A 19,181-nucleotide genomic window follows, 5' to 3' on the forward strand; every position below is an offset into this window, starting at 1 on the left:
TTCTTCTTCTTCTTCTTCTTCTTCTTCTTCTTCTTCTTCTTCTTCTTCTTCTTCTTCTTCTTCTTCTTCTCCTTCTTCTCCTTCTTCTCCTTCTTCTCCTTCTCCTTCTTCTCCTTCTTCTCCTTCTTCTCCTTCTTCTCCTTCTTCTCCTTCTTCTCCTTCTCCTTCTTCTCCTTCTTCTCCTTCTTCTCCTTCTTCTTCCTCTTCCTCTTCCTCTTCCTCTTCCTCTTCTTCTTCTTCTTTCTTCTTTCCTCACTCGAGAGTATTTTTCCATTAATATTTTTAGGAAGTGTGGAAAAGATGGAAAGACAGAAACATCAATGTGAGAGAAACACATTAATTGGTTATTTACTGCACATGCCCCAACCAGTGCCTGGGCTGGGGAGGAGCAACCAAGGGAATTGAAACTGGGATGCTCTATCCACTGAGCCAAACCAGCGAAGGCTGCCTTGCTCTTCTTCAGGGAATTCCTAAATTTTAAAAAATATAGAAATAAAAAGGGAAGTAGTATAACAGTAAGAATAGTGGTTATATCTAAGGTGGAGGAGAGGGGTGTGATCTGAAAGGGATAAATAGGGGTTTGCTCAACTAGGAGGTGATTCCTTTATCGTAAATTATTATAAAGCGAACTTAATTTTTGCCTGGGACTGTCCCAGTTTAAGCCATAAAGTAGGTTAGTTATTAATAGTACACTTTTTTCACTCTCAAAGGGGCTCTGTTTTAGGTGATAAATTATATGGTGAGGTTTTTTTTAAATTATATACACCAGAGGCCTGGTGCATGGATTCGTGCATTGGTAGGGTCCCTCGTCCTGGCCTGTGGGAATTGGACCGAAACCAGCTCTCTGACGTCCCCTGAGGGGTCCTGGATTGTGAGAGCACCCTGGAATCGGGCTCCCACCTCTCTGGTTCTGGGTGTGTAACCTCAGAACCTCAGCTGCTAAGTAACCGCAGCTCAGCAGCTCCTGTGTTGAATGTCTGCCCCCTGGTGGTCATTGTGCATCATAGTTTCTGGCCAGTCAGCCAGTAGGCTGATCAGTGGGTTGTTTGGGCTTTTATATACTAGTATATACATGTTTTATGCACTTTTATGTATGTTTATTATATCTCAGAATTTTTTTTTTAATTTTAAGAATATATCAGGAAGTCTGACCTATGATTAGGATTCTGAGAAACCTATGTTCGATCTAAGATTCATGATTTCTGTACAGACCAGTGTTAGTAGCTATGATTCAGGTGTGGACTTCCTGGACATAGGGTATGATATCCCCTCTTGGTTTTCTTTGGCAGGAGAGTTATCTCTGTTTCTTTGTCCTACATGTGTTTTGGAAGTGGTGTATCCTTTAGTCCTAATTGTGAAGGCCAGTCTAAGATAATATATGAGAAAGTGCTTTGTAAACCATGGCAGGAGTTTCCCAAATCCCTAAATGGCAGGACTCCAGCACACTGCACTGGTGTCTGTCAGATAATCTTCCTCTACTTGAGCTCTTCTACTTAGAAATCTTATAGTTCCTTAGTGCCTACAGAATGAGATTTAAACTCCTAAATTTGGCATTCACACCTCCACATACCAACACCAACCAACTTTCCAACATTATTCTTGCTATTCTTCTTCAGGGAATATATAGGACCAAGTTCAACCACATGGTATTCCAAAAATGCTGCTCACTTTCCACCCTCACCCTTCTTTTCATAAGAATGCCTTTTCCCCTTTCTTCTCTCCAATCCCTTTGTCATGGGTTGAGTATTTCTGTCCCCCTCTCCATTCATATGCTGACGTCCTAGCCCCTGTGTGACTGTAGTTGGGGATAGGGCCTCTAAGAAAGTAATGAAGGTCAAATGAGGTCGGAAGGGTGGAGCCTGATCCAATAGGATTAGTGTTTTTATAAGAAGAGATTCCATAGAGCTTTGATACTCTCCACACTCACATTCAGAGGAAAGGCCATGTCTGTGAGCCGGGAAGAGAGCTCTCACTACAAACAGACCCTGCAGGACCTTGATCTGGGACTTCTGGCCTCCAGAACTGTGAGAAGGTACATTTCTGTTGTTTAAGTCACCTAGCCTATGATATGTTGTTATGGCAACTCACACAGACTAAGATACCCTTCTTGGAATAGCTCTTACATCTGCATATTTGTCAAGGACCAACTCAAAAACCATAAAACTTTCAATTCCTCCACTTTATTTGTACTTCTTTTTTAAGACATCTGCTCTTTTATCCTGTAATATGGAGTTATTTAGTACGTTTCCTAATCTCCTTACAGGTACATTTTGGGGTAACCTCTGATTCACAAGGAACAACAACAGCCTGTAATTATTGGAATGGAGAGTCTAGGTCAGTGGTCAGCAAACTCATTAGTCATCAGAGTGGCAAATCGCAGCTCGCAAGCCACATGTGGCTCGCGAGCCGCAGTTTGCCAACCACTGTCTTAGAGGAACTAAAAATAGAATTTTTTCCACTGAAGTTGACATACTGTTTATTTATACATGGGGAGTTTGACTTCTTTTTTTAAAAAAAATATATATTTTGCCGGGACCGGTTTGGCTCAATGGATAGAGCGTCGGCTTGGGGACTGAAGGGTCCCGGGTTCGATTCCGGTCAAGGGCATGTACCTTGGTTGTGGGCATATCCCCAGTAGGGGGTGTGCAAGAGGCAGCTGATCGATGACTCTCTCTCATCGATGTTTCAAGCTCTCTATCTCTCTCCCTTCCTCTCTGTATAAAATCAATAAAATATATTTAAAATATATATATATATATATATATATATATATATTTTATTGATTTTTTACAGAGAGGAAGGGAGAGAAACATTGATCAGCTGCCTCCTACACATTCCCCCACTGGGGATGTGCCCGCAACCAAGGTACATGCGCTTGACCTAAATCGAACCCAGGACCCTTCAGTCCACAGGCCAACACTCTATCCACTGAGCCAAACCGGTTTCGGCTTTACTTATTGGAGTAGAATTTTTGCTTGCTTCAGAGGATGTAGAAAAAAGACCAGGGAAATGAAGTCAGGTGGTATTGGGAAACTGGCATTTTATGACTGGAATCCTAATCATAACTTAAAGCTCTGGGATGGAACTACAATTAAAAGACTTTTAGGTCTGATGCCATGCCTTCCCAAGATCCCTACTGTGGACATGGGAGCTTATCCATGCAGATGAGGAAATTAAACAGCCTCTCTTCCCTTTAGTATCTAGTGAAGGATTCTGGCAAGTGAGAGTCAGGGAAGAGAGAACTAGAGAGAATGCTAGGGAAGGTGTTTGCTAGGAGGTTTTGGCTTTACCTACATGACTTGCTTAGGGTCAAAGTCAGAACCTACCTGTGATTAGATATTTGCAGCAACCATTTAGCAATCTTGGACCTCCTATAAGTTTTTTGGAGGTGAAATATGCTCAGAATTCAGGTGTGTGTGTGTGTTTTTTTTGTTTGTTTGTTTTAAAATACATTTTATTGATTTTTTTACAGAGAGGAAGGGAAAGGGATAGAGTTAGAAACATCAATGAGAGAGAAACATCGATCAGCTGCCTTTTGCACACCCCCTACTGGGGATGTGCCCGCAACCTAGGTACATGCCCTTGACCGGAATCGAACCTGGGACCTTTCAGTCCACAGGCCAATGCTCTATCCACTGAGCCAAACCGATTTTGGCAGAATTCAGGGTTTTATTGTGTTTTTTCTTCCAGATTGAAAAAGTGATCCCTAGAAGAAAACGTTGCCCTTGTCCTCCATTCATCCAGATGGACAGATTGGAAGCCTCCGGAAGTCACCGTAAGCCTGCACCAGCAGCCCCTCACTAAAGAAAGGGTAACTCTGCCACTAAAAATCCTCCAAACCCGAGGGAAGATCCCCTTTGCGAAGGAAAAATTACTTGGCTGTACATGACCAATATGATCCCCCTACCCGGTATAAACGTTACTCAGCAATCCCCTATGAGCTTGAGTTTGGTTTATGTTATATTGTAAAATGTCCTGAACTTCTAACTTGCTTCTAAATTGCTGAATGCCACACTTTCCTGACCATTCTAGGCTTCTCTGAAATGCACAGGAAATGTCTGTATGTTTGGCCAACTCTCCCCCACCCTGTTCTCCACACTCATCCCAAAAGTGTGCATTCAGCATTTGAAAGCTTTTAATCGTCTTCCCTCTCAGCTCCCTTAAACACACTTGTACTCACACTTTTTATGAAGTTAAAAGTTTCATTTTTAATCAGCTGACTTAGAAGGAACATATCTATCCTTAACCTTTGTCAGATATTCCTAAAAAGCTTTATTTCCCCCTTCTAATCTTCAATAATGCTATTTTAAAAAATGCATGCCAAGTCTGTGAATCCATTTAAAAAAATATTTTTATTGATTTCAGAGAGTAAGGGCGAGGGAGAAAGAGATAGAGACATCAATGATGAGAGAGAATCATTGATGGGCTGCTTCCTACATGCCCCCTACCGGGGATTGAGCCCGCAATCCAGGCATGTGCTCTAAATGGGAATTGAACTGTAGCCTCCTGTTCATGTGTTGGCATGCAACTACTGATCCAAGCCAGCTGGGCTCTGAATCCATGTTTTAGAAATATGAACTTATTTTTCAATATAGAAGTATGAGAATTAGGGGTAGGGAAGCAGCACCAGAAGTTGAAGGTCTAAAAGCTAGAATTGGGACATTACTTGAAATAATCAGGATAAATATTATTTTATTTCTTTAAAAAAATTTTTTTTTTTTTTGCCCTGTCTGGTGTATTCAGTGGTTAGGGCATTGGCCCGTGTACCAAAAGGTTGTGGGTTTGATTTCTGGTCAAGGGCATGCACCTGGGTTGCAGGTTCGATCCCTAGTTACTGTTGGGAGGCAACCAATGGAAGTGTTTCTCCCATATCAATATTTCTCTCTCTTTCCCCCTCTCTCCTCCTTTCCACTCTCTCTAAAAATCAATGGGAAAAATATCTTTGGGTGAGGATTGACAAAAAAATAAAATAAAAAATTTTAAAAATATATATTTTATTGATTTTTTTTACAGAGAGGAAGAGAGAGGGACAGAGCCAGAAATATCGATGAGAGAGAATCATCGATCAGCTGCCTCTTGTACACCCCCTACTGGGGATGTGCCCGCAACCAATGTACATGCCCTTGACCGGAATCAAACCTGGGACCTTTCAGTCTGCAGACCGACGCTCTATCCACTGAGCCAAACCGGTTTCGGCAAAATTAAATGGTTTTAAAATTTATTTCAGAGAAAGGAAGTAAGAAGGAGAGATAGAAACATCCATCGGTTGCCTCCTGCACGAACCCCTATTGTGGATGGAGTCAGCAACCCTGGCGTGTGCCCTGACCGGATATCGAACCCGTGTCCTCCTGGTGCATGGGACTATACTCAACCAGCTGAGCCAAACTAGCCAGGCTCTTTCACTTCTTTAACAATCTATTGTTTTGAACATCTACCATTGTCATAGGTCCTGATAATATGACAGTGAGCAAAACAGACAAAATCCTTGCCCTCAGGAAGCTCAAGTTCTAGTGGAAGAAGACACAATAAACTAAATTAAGGAAAACAAATCAGAGATGTCGTATAGGGAGTGTTTGTTTACAAGTTAAAAAAAAAAAAAAAAGTGGCCTTTGGCCCTGGCTGGTGTGGTTGGTTGGAGCATCATCCCATGCACCGAAGGGTCTCAGGTTCGATTCCTGGTCAGGGCACATACCCAGGTTGAGGGTTGGATCCCATGTTGGGGCATGTATGGGAGGCAACCGATAGGTGTTTCTCTCTCACATCGATGCTTCTCTCTCTCTCTCAAAATATACAAAAACAAACATATTCTCTAAAAAAAAGTAAAAGTGGCCTTTGTGTACTCTTAAAGGAGGTGAACGAGGGGCTATGGTGACATCTGAGGGAAGAGAGGCCCAGGCACAGGAAACAAGAGCACGTGCACAGGCTCCCAGGGGAGCATCCCAGCGAGAACGAGAACCTGCCAGGAGGATCGGGCTGGGGCAGCAGGTGATAAGGCCAGAGGAGTGAAAGGAGGCAGCAGACCCTTAGAGCCTTGTCAGAAAACGTAGGTACTGTGGCTTTTAGTCATAGGAGATGGGAAGTCCAGAGGAGAATTTCAAACAAGGGAGCAAACAGTATCGGATTTAAGGAGACCACTGAATGCTGGATTGAGAAGGTAAGGGGGCAGGTGGAGAAGAGGAGAGGCCAGTTAGAAGGCCACTGCATCATCCCTCCCAGATATCGGTAAAATGTTTGACTGGTTTGCAAGGGAAGAAAATATGCTTGCAGAATAAAAAAAGGAAACAATTATCTTTTAGATGTTAAAGTTGCAAGAAAAAAGATCAATTGTCAATTCTGCTACCATATCTCCCCCAGACACTGTGGGCTGGGGAATCCCAGGGAGCTAGGTCTTCAGGATTTTTTTCTGCTGAGGGATGCTGAACCTAGTGCGATGAGGTCTGTGCGATTAAGAATGTGCCTTTAGTCCTGGCAGGTGTGGCCCAGTTCCCTCAGGGCACATGCTCTGGTTTCATGTTTGGTCCCCCCGCATCTCTCTCTCTCTCTCTCTCCCCCCTCTCTCTCTCACCTCTCTCTCCCTCCTCCTCCTCCTCCTCCTTTAAAGTCAATTTCAAAAACAACATAAAATAGAACCTTCATGTGTTTACTCTCTCCAATTTCCCAGACTTGCCTGGTGCCTGTTGGAAATAGACTCCCCTGTCCTGTCCTTTCAGTAAATGTGCGAGGGGGTTCATGGAATATATACTTTCAGCAAGACTATCAGTAGATTATTTGGAAGATGGGGAAATTACTCAATTCTAATCCCACGCGTTGCACACCCTCCGGGGGTTTGGGGCACACAAGGGAAAGCGCTGCAGAGCACCCAGACGGCCGGCAGGTGGCGGCACCTGACCGCGAGCTGCAGAGAGCGCGCGTCCTTTAGGGGAGACGCGAAAGGCTCCAGGAGAGCTGGTCAGCCCGAGGCCGGGCCGCCCGGCTGTCGCCAGTCTCGGATGGAGCGGGCGTGCAAGACTAGAGGAGGGGGACGCGGCCGGCGCCCCGGCTTCATTCTAATCTAGGCTAACGCGCCTTTGAAGCCGTGCCTAGTGTGCTGCCGGGGCGGGAAGGCGCAGCCCTCTCTTCACCGGCACCCAACACTGGGGCGCTCTCACCCGGTGCAGCGAGTGAGTAATCAGCCGCCTCGCGCCTCCCGACTTGAGTCCGATCGAGTTAAACCAAATGCCGGGTTCTACTACTGAGGCTCCCCGGGGAACTGCGAGCCCGCGGACCGCCCCTTTTCATTGGCAGTCGGACGGGGGGCCCCGCCCCTCTCATTCAGCTCTCTCCTGTGACTGGTTCTCGGGGCCGGCTGGCCACGCCTCCTCCCCTCGCACATACACAAGAGTCACGCGCCTTTCGGTAGGAAACTTGGCGTGCTGAGGAGGACCGCGGCCCTCACCTCCCCGCCCTCGCCTCGCCATTGGCCCGCGGCTCGGCTCTAGGCCACGCCCCCATTCCAGCCCCCTGGCTGGGAGGGCGGGCGCCCGCTCCTGATTGGCTGGCCAGCCTGCCTCTCGTGGGAGCGCCTGGCGCTGTCTCCTCCCTCTCTCCCCCCTCCCGCGCCCGCGAGCCTCCAGGTCCCTCAGCCGGCCCGCGCCGGGTCAGTGTCAGTCAGGGAGGCGCGCTGCCGAGCGCCGGGTGCAGACGCTCCATTGCAGTCTCGTTCAGGGGCCGGCGCCTGCACTCGCGCCGCCGCCGGGTGGGAAGGATGAAGCCGCAGCTACAGCAGCCACCCTATGATTGGCTGTGGCGCTTGTGAACCCGGAGTAAAGATGGCGGGCGGGCAGGCAGTCGCCGCACTGCCCACTAGGAAGATGGCGGCGCGCCGCAGCCTCAGCGCCCGCGGCCGGGGGGTCCTGCAGGCGGCGGTCGAACGGCTGCTGCCGCTGCTGCTGCTGAGCTGCTGCTGCGGCGCGGGCGGCTGCGCGGCGGCGGGCGAGAGCGAGGAGACGGTGATCATCGGGTTGCGGCTGGAGGACACGAACGACGTGTCGTTCATGGAAGGGGGGGCGCTGCGGGTGAGCGAGCGGACTCGGGTCAAGCTGCGGGTGTACGGGCAGAACATCAACAACGAGACGTGGTCCCGCATCGCCTTCACCGAGCACGAGCGGCGGCGCCACGGCCCCGGCGAGCGCGGGCTGGGGGGCCCCGCGCCGCCCGAGCCGGACAGCGGCCCCCAGCGCTGCGGCATCCGCACGTCCGATATCATCATCCTGCCCCACATCATCCTCAACCGCCGGACCTCGGGCATCATCGAGATAGAGATAAAGCCGCTGCGGAAGATGGAGAAGAGCAAGTCCTATTACCTGTGCACGTCGCTGTCCACGCCGGCCCTGGGCACCGGCGGCGGCCCGGGGTCCGCGGGGGGCACCGTCGGGGGCAAAGGCGGCTCCGGGGTGGCCGGGCTGCCGCCGCCCCCGTGGGCCGAGACCACCTGGATCTACCACGACGGCGAGGACACCAAGATGATCGTGGGCGAGGAGAAGAAGTTCCTGCTGCCCTTCTGGCTGCAGGTGATCTTCATTTCGTTGCTCCTGTGCCTGTCGGGCATGTTCAGCGGCCTCAACCTGGGGCTCATGGCCCTGGACCCCATGGAGCTGCGCATCGTGCAGAACTGCGGCACCGAGAAGGAGAAGAACTACGCCAAGCGCATCGAGCCCGTGCGCCGGCAGGGCAACTACCTGCTGTGCTCGCTGCTGCTGGGCAACGTGCTGGTCAACACCACGCTCACCATCCTGCTGGACGACATCGCCGGCTCCGGCCTGGTGGCCGTGGTGGTCTCCACCATCGGCATCGTCATCTTCGGCGAGATCGTGCCCCAGGCCATCTGCTCCCGCCACGGCCTGGCCGTGGGCGCCAACACCATCTTCCTCACCAAGTTTTTCATGATGATGACCTTCCCCGCTTCTTACCCGGTCAGCAAGCTGCTGGACTGCGTCCTGGGCCAGGAGATAGGCACCGTCTACAACCGGGAGAAGCTGCTGGAGATGCTGCGGGTCACGGACCCCTACAACGACCTCGTCAAGGAGGAGCTGAACATCATCCAAGGGGCGCTGGAGCTGCGCACCAAGACGGTGGAGGACGTGATGACCCCCCTCCGGGACTGCTTCATGATCACCGGCGAAGCCATCCTGGACTTCAACACCATGTCGGAGATCATGGAGAGCGGCTACACGCGCATCCCGGTGTTCGAGGGGGAGCGCTCCAACATCGTGGACCTGCTGTTCGTGAAAGACTTGGCCTTCGTGGATCCGGATGACTGTACTCCCCTGAAAACCATCACTAAGTTTTATAACCACCCCTTGCACTTTGTTTTCAATGACACCAAGTTGGACGCTATGCTGGAGGAATTTAAGAAAGGTGGGAGATTTTGGTATCTTTCCTTGGCTTGCTCTTTCTCTCTCTCCACCCTCTCCCTCCCTGCTTGAGTCCTCAACCCTCAGACCAACCCCCCAAGGCGAGTTGACCGGAATTTCTCCTCTCTCTGAATGACAAAAGTTGAAAGGGTGGCATGGATTGGGGGATGGGTTGAACTAGGAAGCGCTTCTAGGTTCTTTCAAAGCACAAGACTGCCATCCCTTGCTCCCCCCCCCCCCCCATATTAAAAAACAACAACGCAGGCTTCCTATTTTCTGTGCATGATACTCCTCCGGCTCTCTGGTCTTCAGTGCTCTGCTGCATTCATTGCCATGGTTCTGAGTGGGTAGGCGAAAGGAGGGGGCGGCTAATGTCATGCTCTGCCATTAGGTTGACATGTACTAATCGCAGGCATTTGGTAAAAACACTTAAATAGCTTTTCTAAACTCAATGCAATCCTTTTCCTCCTCCTTGAACATTCACTGACGTTTCAGAGATTGGAAGTTGCATTTTCAATAGCTTCTGTGCCTGGTTGCCGGGTGACCCGTGGGGGAAGGAAGATTGAGGTCTGCCTTTGATGCTAGGGGGTGGGATAAACCGGTGTCTCACACACACACACAAAAATTCACTCATTTGGATGTGACTTGCCTTAACTAGAAAAGAGGTTTTTTAAAACACTAAAGTTCTTTATTAATATATAACTTGGAAAGACTAGAGGTAAGTTAACCTTTTATGAGGCTATAACTTGTCTAGCATTCTTCACTCTTTGTTTATATTTACCTGACACCGAATAAAATTTCCCAAATCAAGTGTGGTTTTGGCAGAAAACGATAGCCTTTAACAATGGGATGAATCCCTTTATTATGGCTTATTTGTTCCTTGAGTTTTTCCGGTGTAAACGTGTTCCTTTTAACCTTGACCACCCGGTACGTTAAATTGCAGTATGCCTCCAAGTCAGCAGCCACTGTTCCGGGGAGTTTTAACAGGGAAGGGAAGTGCGGGGTCTGAGGTGCTCTCTTTTCTTGCATCGTGGTCTTTTACTTGTTTGTTTGTTTTACCATATAATGTACAATTAAATAGCAAGTCATACCATTATTACTGAACTTCTGCCTTTAAGAAGTTTCCATTAAATAGCTTGTGTCGTTATTTGAAAACCAAGGGATGTTATGTTGAGTTTTTAAATTGCATATGCACATATTAAAATGTCTATATAAACTTTGTAAACATGATAATCCTCAAAACTAAGTTTTCCTTCTTCAAATAGAATTTTGATCACAGATATTGGTCTCTCCACTGAAAAAGACCACGTGTCAGGGGGACAGCTCACTGTATGTGACGACGATCTCAGCACACTTACTGAGTGTGTGGTTGTCCTAATTCCATTTTCCTGCCTGAATGGGGTCCTCTCTGGAAGAGGACCACATTGCAGTAATTTTCAGATAAAGGAATAGAGCAGAATGTGCTTCTGAGATTGGTAATTTGCATTTAAAAGCAGGAGGAGATTCTTCTGGGTTCTTAAACAGTCAAAAGAAACTGTCCATTATCTCTAGGTGACAGAGCTTCTTTTGGCCATGGCAATATTCTTTCTCTGCCGAGTTGTTAATTAGACCATCTAACCAGTCTCTTCTTTCATTTTGTAGTAATATCTGTAATACAGGAGGATATCTTTAAATGCTCGAAAATGCCTGTGAAATACTTGATTTTCTTTCTGTTGTTAGATTTCCCAATATTGAGACAGAGAACTTATTCTCTGTGTGTGTTTTTTATTGAGTTTTTGCACATCTGATGGGGTGATAGCCGTGTGTACTCCCTGCAGAAGCCTTTAATTCGCTTATGTATCTTTTTTCTTTGAAATCTAGTTCTGTACCTCACAACTCATTAAAGCCTGCTCCTAACTCAAAATTTCAAAATTGCATTTTTGTTGAAATTTGGTTTTGGCTGTCCTTGAACAGGTTTTCTGACTGATTTATTTTCATGAGGAACTCCTCTCTCCCCCCATCTCCACCCCACCCCCCACCCCCCAAATGACCTCTCAGTATTTTTGAAACATATTAAGTAATTGAAGTAGTTATATTTTCTCTTGAATTTTAAAAAAATAATAATGCACAAGATTTTATTTTTGCCCTTAGCCAGAGTAATGTATTTAGTCAAGGAGACAGTACAAGTTAAAGGTACATTCAAGCTAGAGGCATGTTTGGGAGAATGGAAAAAGTTGCACTTGAGAAATTTGAGCCATGACCTTAAAAGGGTAGAATGGGCAGGTGTTACTTAAACTCTGGGAATAACTGATTTTTCACCTTTTTTTGATCTTTTTTAAAAAATATGTTTTTATTGATTTTCAGAGCCAGAGGAAGGGAGAGAGATAGAGACAGAAACGTCCATGAGAGAGAAACATCCTCTTGCCTTTTGCACATCCCCTAGTGGGTTGTCTTCATCCTGGGCATGTGTCCAAATCAGGAATTGAATCGTTGACCTCTTGGTTCCATGGGTTGATGCTCAATTACTGAGCAACCCCAACCAGGCTCTTGATATTTTTTCATGAGTTTGGTCACTTTAGCCTTACTAATAGCTGTGTGTGAGTTAAAATATTTCACCTGATTGCTTTCTTCTTTATTTTCTAACTCAATTACGAAACAATGCAAATAGTCAACCGTTGTTTTTCTCTATTGAACAGAGTGGCCTGTGGGTTGGACTTCTTATGCTTCTCTTTCTCTCTTTCTCCTAACAGTACCAACTGTTAACTCCCCGAAACTGGTTAGATCATGAAAATTGTCCTTCCTATTGAAGAATGTCTGCATTGAAGCCTTTCCTGTGTATAGTTGTAGGTTATTAGTCTGAAGTATTCTTTACTAAGGAGGGGGGAAGTTCCTGTAATGTGAAAGAAATGAAAAACTACCTTTTTATGAGTATACGGGAATGTCTTTTTTCAAATGATTAGAACTTTTGTCTGGCTGCCAGGAAACTCAGCTTTACTTGAGGTTGAAAGACAGTAATCATGCTAATTTTACAGCTACCTTATTATTATTGCTCATTTCCTCTGTGCCAGCTATAAGGCTGAATGCTAGTTTACATGAATCCCCTTGTTTAAGTCTTGTAATAACAGTGGGGAAGCATTCTCTCCGTTTACAAACGAGGAAGTCGAGGTTTAGTTTAAGTGACTTGTTCAAGGTCACACGGTAATTTGTTGATTTGGGATTTTAACTCAGGTCTGTGTGACAGGCAACCTTGTGCTCTTAACCACACTAGTATGCTGGCCCCCTGGATCCTGATTTTACATTTCTATTTTAATTGAGTGTAAGGTTTGGTCAAAACATTGCCTCAGAGCCTGCTGGGTGACAGACCGAGAAATGTACTTATGCATATGTCTGACTTTAAATTCAATGCTTCTGTGATGTTGTACAAAGTAGTTGGTGTCCCCACTTTTGCCATTAAAGCAAATCACTTTTTGGCCTGTGTGCCAAATTAGTAACTAATTAGTATTTCCAAGTCAAGCATCAAGATTCGTTTGGAACATGGTTGATACTAACCTAGTGTACCAGTATGTAGTGCTTTAAGGGAGCTACTCTGCACTGTTTTCCTAATAGCTCAAGTATGTGGTAATGTTTTACTCTTATTTCTTTATCTGTTTGTGTGGCAAGAGTGATTTAAACTCCGTTTTGTGTTTTAATCTTGATTTTATTGACACTTTTTGTAGCCACCTATGTGATAGTTGCTCACCCATGAACATCCTTTGCAGCTCTGCCCCTCTGCATTCCATGCAATCAGGCTCTCTCTCTTTTTCTTTTTGTTATTTTGTTACTTATACATTTAAATAAGACAATACAAGTAAATCCCACTAGAAGATTATGGGAATTTTAGAGGAGTGGTCTATGGTGTAGCGGAAGGAAGGGCTAAATTAAAGATTGCTACCTTTGTGTGCGGAAAGCATTCTACAGGCTTTGATTTACCTGATAAAACCTTCCTAACATATTGGGGGCTCTTAGCCACCTAGTTGTTGACACTGTTGAATTTGAAGCATTAGTAACCAGTTATTGTTCTTTTGTTTTTTTACTTTTAGCTTTGAAACAGTTGCATTCCAGTATTACTGAGCAGTTTTTTAGCTGCTAGGGACTTAGCCGGACTGTTTTCTAGCTATTTCTTAGCTAGGAACAGGTGGAATCACCAGATAATGTTGTTCTTCAAGGGAAGAATGCAGTATATAGTTTTCACTTAGAATATTAGGTGTACAATTCTCTCTTCCTACAACACAAGTCCTTCCATATTAATGTGCTGGGAGTATAATATTAAGAACTTTGTTTTCACTACCAAATAAAGTATTCTACTTGCCTAGTATCTAGGAGAATATTTTCATGGGTGTTTAAAAGGTATGAATGGTATTGGGGTTGGGAGATGGGCATATTTGTTAATATGTTTATTAATTTTTAGAACATCCTTATGAAATATCCAGATACTATAGAATCAGAGTTGGAAGGACAGGTAGTTCAAGGATCACCTAGTCTAGTGCTGGCAAAACTTACCAAATGGTAAGAATTACTCAGATCACTTTTTTTCTTCTTATTGTAAGTTGTTTTTTGTAAGATAATTTACAAATATCTTGCTGTCCTTAGTAATTTAAGCAATGGACCAATAATATCTTCTGACCAGGACAGCAGTAAGCTAAAAACAAAATCAACTGGCTGAATTTTCCTCCTTTACTGCTTGTCTGAGGATGAAACTTGATTTTCATTAATTCAGAGCTACAGCACCAGAGACATTTCAATCAACTCCTTTGTGATGACAGCCTGGGTGGGGGGGGGGGGTGTAGTTGAAAGTCAAAGTCAATTTGCTGATCAGGTCAAGACACATTCTCGCTCTTATTGCCCATGGCTGTCATCCTGGCACTTTGCTCACTCAGAGTGGATTCCTTCACAGAACAGTAGATGAAGTTGGTTAGTTGGTGTTCCTGGTAATTCTGTAGCCCATCAGCATCAGTGTCATCCTGGATATTCATGCTCTCAGCACTTGCAGTAAATGGTATTTTAAAAAAAATGGGCTTTTCTTCTGTTTTGTAGGAGATGACAGACTTAAATCAAAGATGATAGGCCCTTCATCAAACTCATACCCAGAATTTAGTAATTCCAGGGCAATGACTGACACATTTCTGAAAGTAGGGAGTTTTCTTCTCTTTTCTTTGAATGTCAGCACAAACTGGTCAGAATGAGTCCTATGACGTATACCCCTAATTTTATCACCACTTTCAATAATCTTCTTTCCTGGCTCACAGCGTAGCCATTAATTACACTTCTCATCTGTTTAGTAGTCCCTCTGACTGAGGACACACCAATAAGGAGCTGTTTCTTATCTTCAGGCACCTTAATATTCTCCTTTCATACAGAGCCAAAGATTGTGTTCCATCCATTCGAGCTGCTTTCAACTTCCTTTCAGCTCGGGCATATTTTGCTGCTGCTGCCATTTTTATAGATTATAATTTTCTGGATGTTTTTGATTGACTTTAGTCACCTGGTAATTTCTTTCCAAGTTGCCTATTTTGAATTTTTGGGTCCATTGTGGTTGTATAGCCTGTGCAAAGACCTCCAACGACACCCAGGAAGAAAACATGGTGGTACTGGCCCCTCACTTACTAAGTATAAGGTCCTAGGCCTCCTAGGCCTTCTCCTGAACATTACAGAATCTCTAGGAAAGGAGGCTTGGAATCCAGATTGTTAACAGTTACCTCAGAGTAATTCTTTTTTTAATATATATATATATATATATATATATATATATATATACACACACACACACACACACACACACACACACACACACACACATATATATATATTTTATTGATTTTTTACAGAGAGGAAAGGAGAGGGATAGAGAGTTAGAAACATCGATGAGAGAGAATCATCGATCAGCTGCCTCTTGTACACCCCCTACTGGGGATGTGCCCGCAACCCAGGTACATGTCCTTGACCGGAATTGAACCCGGGACCTTTCAGTCCACAGGCTGACGCTTTATCCACTAAGCCAAACCGGTTTTGGCACCTCAGAGTAATTCTTATGATTAGGTGAATTTAGGAGACATTGGTCTAGTCCAGTGGTTGGCAAACCGCCGCTCTTGAGCCACATGGACATTTAGTCTAGTCCAGTGGTTGGCAAACTCATTAGTCAACAGAGCGGTTTGCCAACCACTGGTCTAGTCAACCTCTTAAATAAGGAAAGTAGACCCTGAGAAGGAGAGAATGTTAAATGGCTTACTTAGGGCTACCCACCTAAGTAGTAGCATCAATAGGACTGGAACCCACATCCCCGAACTGACTCTAGATTGGAGTTTTTTCAACTCTGACAAGAAGGCCTCCTGGCCCCAAGTTGAAGGTACCTGCATCACTGAAATGATCTGTGTCATTGAAAAAGCAAATATGCAGGTTTGCCGTTGATCTTCTTGTGATTTTGATGTCAGTATTTTTGGTATCTTGGATTCAAGACATCTTTGACAGGCATTTTGTTACATAGATAATAAGTTTGATTGTGTGAGCTTGTTTTATTTTTAGCTTACTTTGAGTTTTTTTACTTTGCTGAGATCAGATTAGGAGGATATTTTAGGAAATAGCTTGCTTTCTTGAAGGCTCAGGTAGTTAAATGTCAGATATTTCTTTTGAGTTAACTTGGTTTGGATATTCTTGAATCGTGAATCATTTCTGGTTGTTTCTTCTATGAAAGTAGTGAAGATTGGATTTGGGACTATAGGCTGCAACTTCTTTATCTCTTGTAATTTTGGTTCACATGCAAGTCTATAAAATTTCCATTGACATACTCCTCAAAGCACTTGAAGTATGTGTCCCATTCATGCATCTATGTGCCCTTTTCCCCAAGCTTTTTATAATGTAACCTAAATTCTTCCAGAGAATCATGTCTGGTTTTTGGCGGTTATTTGTGTTAATAGGATCACAGAAGCCTGGGCATAGCCTTTTAGGTCTGGGGACACCATAATTAATTACCAGCTCTGACTTAGTATGCTCTGGATGAAACAGGAAAATACTTTGTACTGCTTTTTCTAACCTGCACCCTCTCATACAGGGCCCCAGAATTACTTAAATTCTGAAACATTCCAAACTACTGTGAAGGACTGGTTAATTTCAATTAGTATCAGCAAACCTAAACACAATTGAAAATATCATTAATCAGGAAAACCCAAAAAACACATTGAGCCAATATAATATCTTATGGTTCAATTTGCTTTTGAAATTAAAAATTTAAGAACAAACCTCTGGACTCTAATTAGATATTTACTTTAGTTACGTATAAAGTAGCATATTTCTGAAGGACACCCTTTCCTCTAAATGCATGTATTTTATTGGTATAGTAAACTTCAACTTCTATAAGATTTGCTTGGCATATGAGGAATATTTGTTAAACTACATACATGGAAATGGCCAATTATGATTGAAAACAGTTTAATTTAGTTTTGTCTTTTTATCTTCCTTTCCTCAGAATGAGCAAACAAGAACCCCCAGTCCTACCAACACAGAAAAGGAGAGACAATAGAAGCAAGCATTCTTTATCATCATCACACAGAGGCCACTCCAGAATGTCTCTTTAGAGGGATTTTATAGGGACGGCGGGCTTTGGAAGGCAGAGCCTCTATAGATGATATGTTTGTTGGTTGGCTGTGGGGTTGGCTGATGGAGATGATGGGGGAGCTAGTCCTCTCCCTATTTTACATTAGTGCTGTAAACACTGCTGTAATGCTGGTGAGATCCTCATTTCTTCAAACTTTACATCCCCCTTGCTGTCAGACTTAGAACAGAATGTTTCTCTTTTTGAATTCACATCTTGTGGGAAGGATACCACCTGCTAATACAAAGATTAAGAATCACAGTTGGCCCTAACCGGTTTGACTTAGTAGATAGAGCGTCAGCCTGTGGACTGAAGGGTGCCAGGTTCGATTCGGGTCAAGGGCATGTGCCTTGGTTGCAGGCACATTCCCAGTAGGGAGTGGGTAGGAGGCAGCTGAATCAATGTTTCTCTCTCATTGATGTTTCTAACTCTCTTATCCTTCTCCCTCTCCATCCCTACCTATAAAAAAAAAAATCAATAAAGTAGATTTTTAAAAAAAAGAAAAGAAAAAAAGAAGAAGCCCGGCTGGTGTGGCTCAGCAGTCGAGCATCGACCTATGAGCAGGGAGGTCACGATTCAATTCCTGTACCTGGGTTGTGGGCTGGATTCCCAGAGGGGGACTTACAGGAGGTGGCCAGTCAATGATTCTCATCATTGATGTTTCTCTCTCTTTCCCTCTCCCTTCCTTTCTCGAAAGTCAACAAAAGTATATTAAAAAAAAAATGTGACCTTCCTGGATCTACTTTGGATAAGTAACTTACCCTCTTTAAGCCTCAGTTTTTTTCCATAGTAAAGTGGGACATTTTCTAACTTATAGGCTACTTAGTTTGAATTAATGGGATGATGGATGTAAAAATGCTTCTAATAGTACCTGGCACCAGTGCTCAGTTAACCATTATTTTTGTCATGATAATTCTGTAGGCTCTTCATTGTTCTTGGTCTTTCTCCAGAGATTGCTAATTAAGAGGGATACCTTGGCCCTGTGTGCTCATAGTTGTTATGATTGTTGAAATCTCAAAAGTGGCTATGGTTAAAAGATTTTACTAATATTGTGATTGAAATTTAGGCTCTGTTTCTTTTTTAGCAGTTGCTGTTACTTGACAAGATGACCACAAGTATATATATATTTAAGGAAAACAGAACAATTGACTATATGCTCTACCCACTTTAGAGTAAGAATACTGAGTTTTAAAAAAATCCTTCATTCTTCTTAACTGTAAGTGACTGAAAATGACAACAAAGTTTAAGAGAAATAAAGCAAGCTCATGCCCTTGAATAACCAAAATTTGAAGACTAAAGGAAGATCTCAAATTACCTGATAACATCTTCTAACACTGATTACATCAAAAGCACCAAAAATGGTAATGTCTAACATAGCAAGTTTTTTATTGCTTATAGCAATGTAAATTGGTAATACTTTTGGAAGGCAACCAGGAGTCATTAAAAATTAATCCTTTGGTTTAGTACTACCCCTCCCTCCCCGGAAATCTTAATTCAGGGATATAATTCAAGGGAAGATAAGAGCTGTGCTGGCTTTTCATGTTGCATGTATACAACATCCAATATCGTGAAAAATTGGGAAGAAATATCTAACACTTCAAGGCAGAGCACAGAGGGCAAGAGTTAAGAAAATCATAAATGCCAGCTAATTTCAACCATTTAATGATAATTTTGAAGGCCATGTAGCAATATGGGGAAATTTATACAGATTATTTTGCATGGTCTGGGCTTCGGCTGTTTGGGTCTGGGGGTGGCTCTTTGGGCCTAGGCTCTGCCCTTCGGCACTGGCTTCAGCTATTCGGGGTCTGGGTTCCGTTCTTTGTGCTAGGCTCCACCCCTGGGATTGGCTTTAGCCTTTCGGGCCTGGGTTTGGCTCTTGGGATTAGGCTTTGCCTTCGGTACTGGCTTCAGCTGCTCGGGCCTTGGTTCGACTCTTTGGGGCTAGGGGCCCCCCCCCCCCCAAAAAAAAAGTGCAAATTTTGTAACTTGAACCACTGATTTAGATATTTAAATGAAATTCATTATACTTAGATGAAATTCATCCTGCTTTCTTAGGAAATATGAAATATTTTGTCATAATGTAGCCATGCTGTCATTTGTGGCATTTTGTTCCCCTCATCAGAAAGAATCCTGGCCCTAGCTGGTTTGGCTTAGTGGATAGAGTTGGCCTGCGGATTGAAGGTCCC

General features: G+C 44.2%; 1 protein-coding gene and 1 pseudogene across 4 annotated transcripts in view; one reads left to right on the plus strand and one right to left on the minus strand.

Moving 5' to 3' along the window:
• Positions 1-7,081: 7,081 nt before the first annotated feature.
• CNNM2 (cyclin and CBS domain divalent metal cation transport mediator 2) overlaps positions 7,082-19,181 on the plus strand; it is a 96,861-nt gene continuing 84,761 nt past the window's right edge. Inside the window, exon 1 of one of the 3 annotated variants that reach the window (XR_014796789.1) lies at positions 7,082-9,396. Coding sequence is in view for 2 of the 3 variants with exons in the window: in XM_084903838.1 (XP_084759964.1) it covers positions 7,773-9,396 (1,624 nt within the window). In the remaining variant the exon portion in view is untranslated. The remainder of the gene's footprint in view (positions 9,397-19,181) is intronic. The other 2 variants (XM_084903838.1, XM_084903839.1) reach the window with 2 other exon arrangements.
• LOC311632659 (ATP synthase subunit gamma, mitochondrial-like) lies at positions 13,770-18,370 on the minus strand (annotated as a pseudogene). The gene is made up of 2 exons: positions 18,311-18,370; positions 13,770-14,915 (listed from the first exon to the last, which is right to left on the minus strand). The product of its transcript is annotated as an ATP synthase subunit gamma, mitochondrial-like (transcript).

The sequence above is a fragment of the Pipistrellus hanaki genome (genome assembly GCF_964339955.1).
Source record: "Pipistrellus hanaki genome assembly, chromosome: 14".
Lineage (NCBI taxonomy): Eukaryota > Metazoa > Chordata > Mammalia > Chiroptera > Vespertilionidae > Pipistrellus > Pipistrellus hanaki.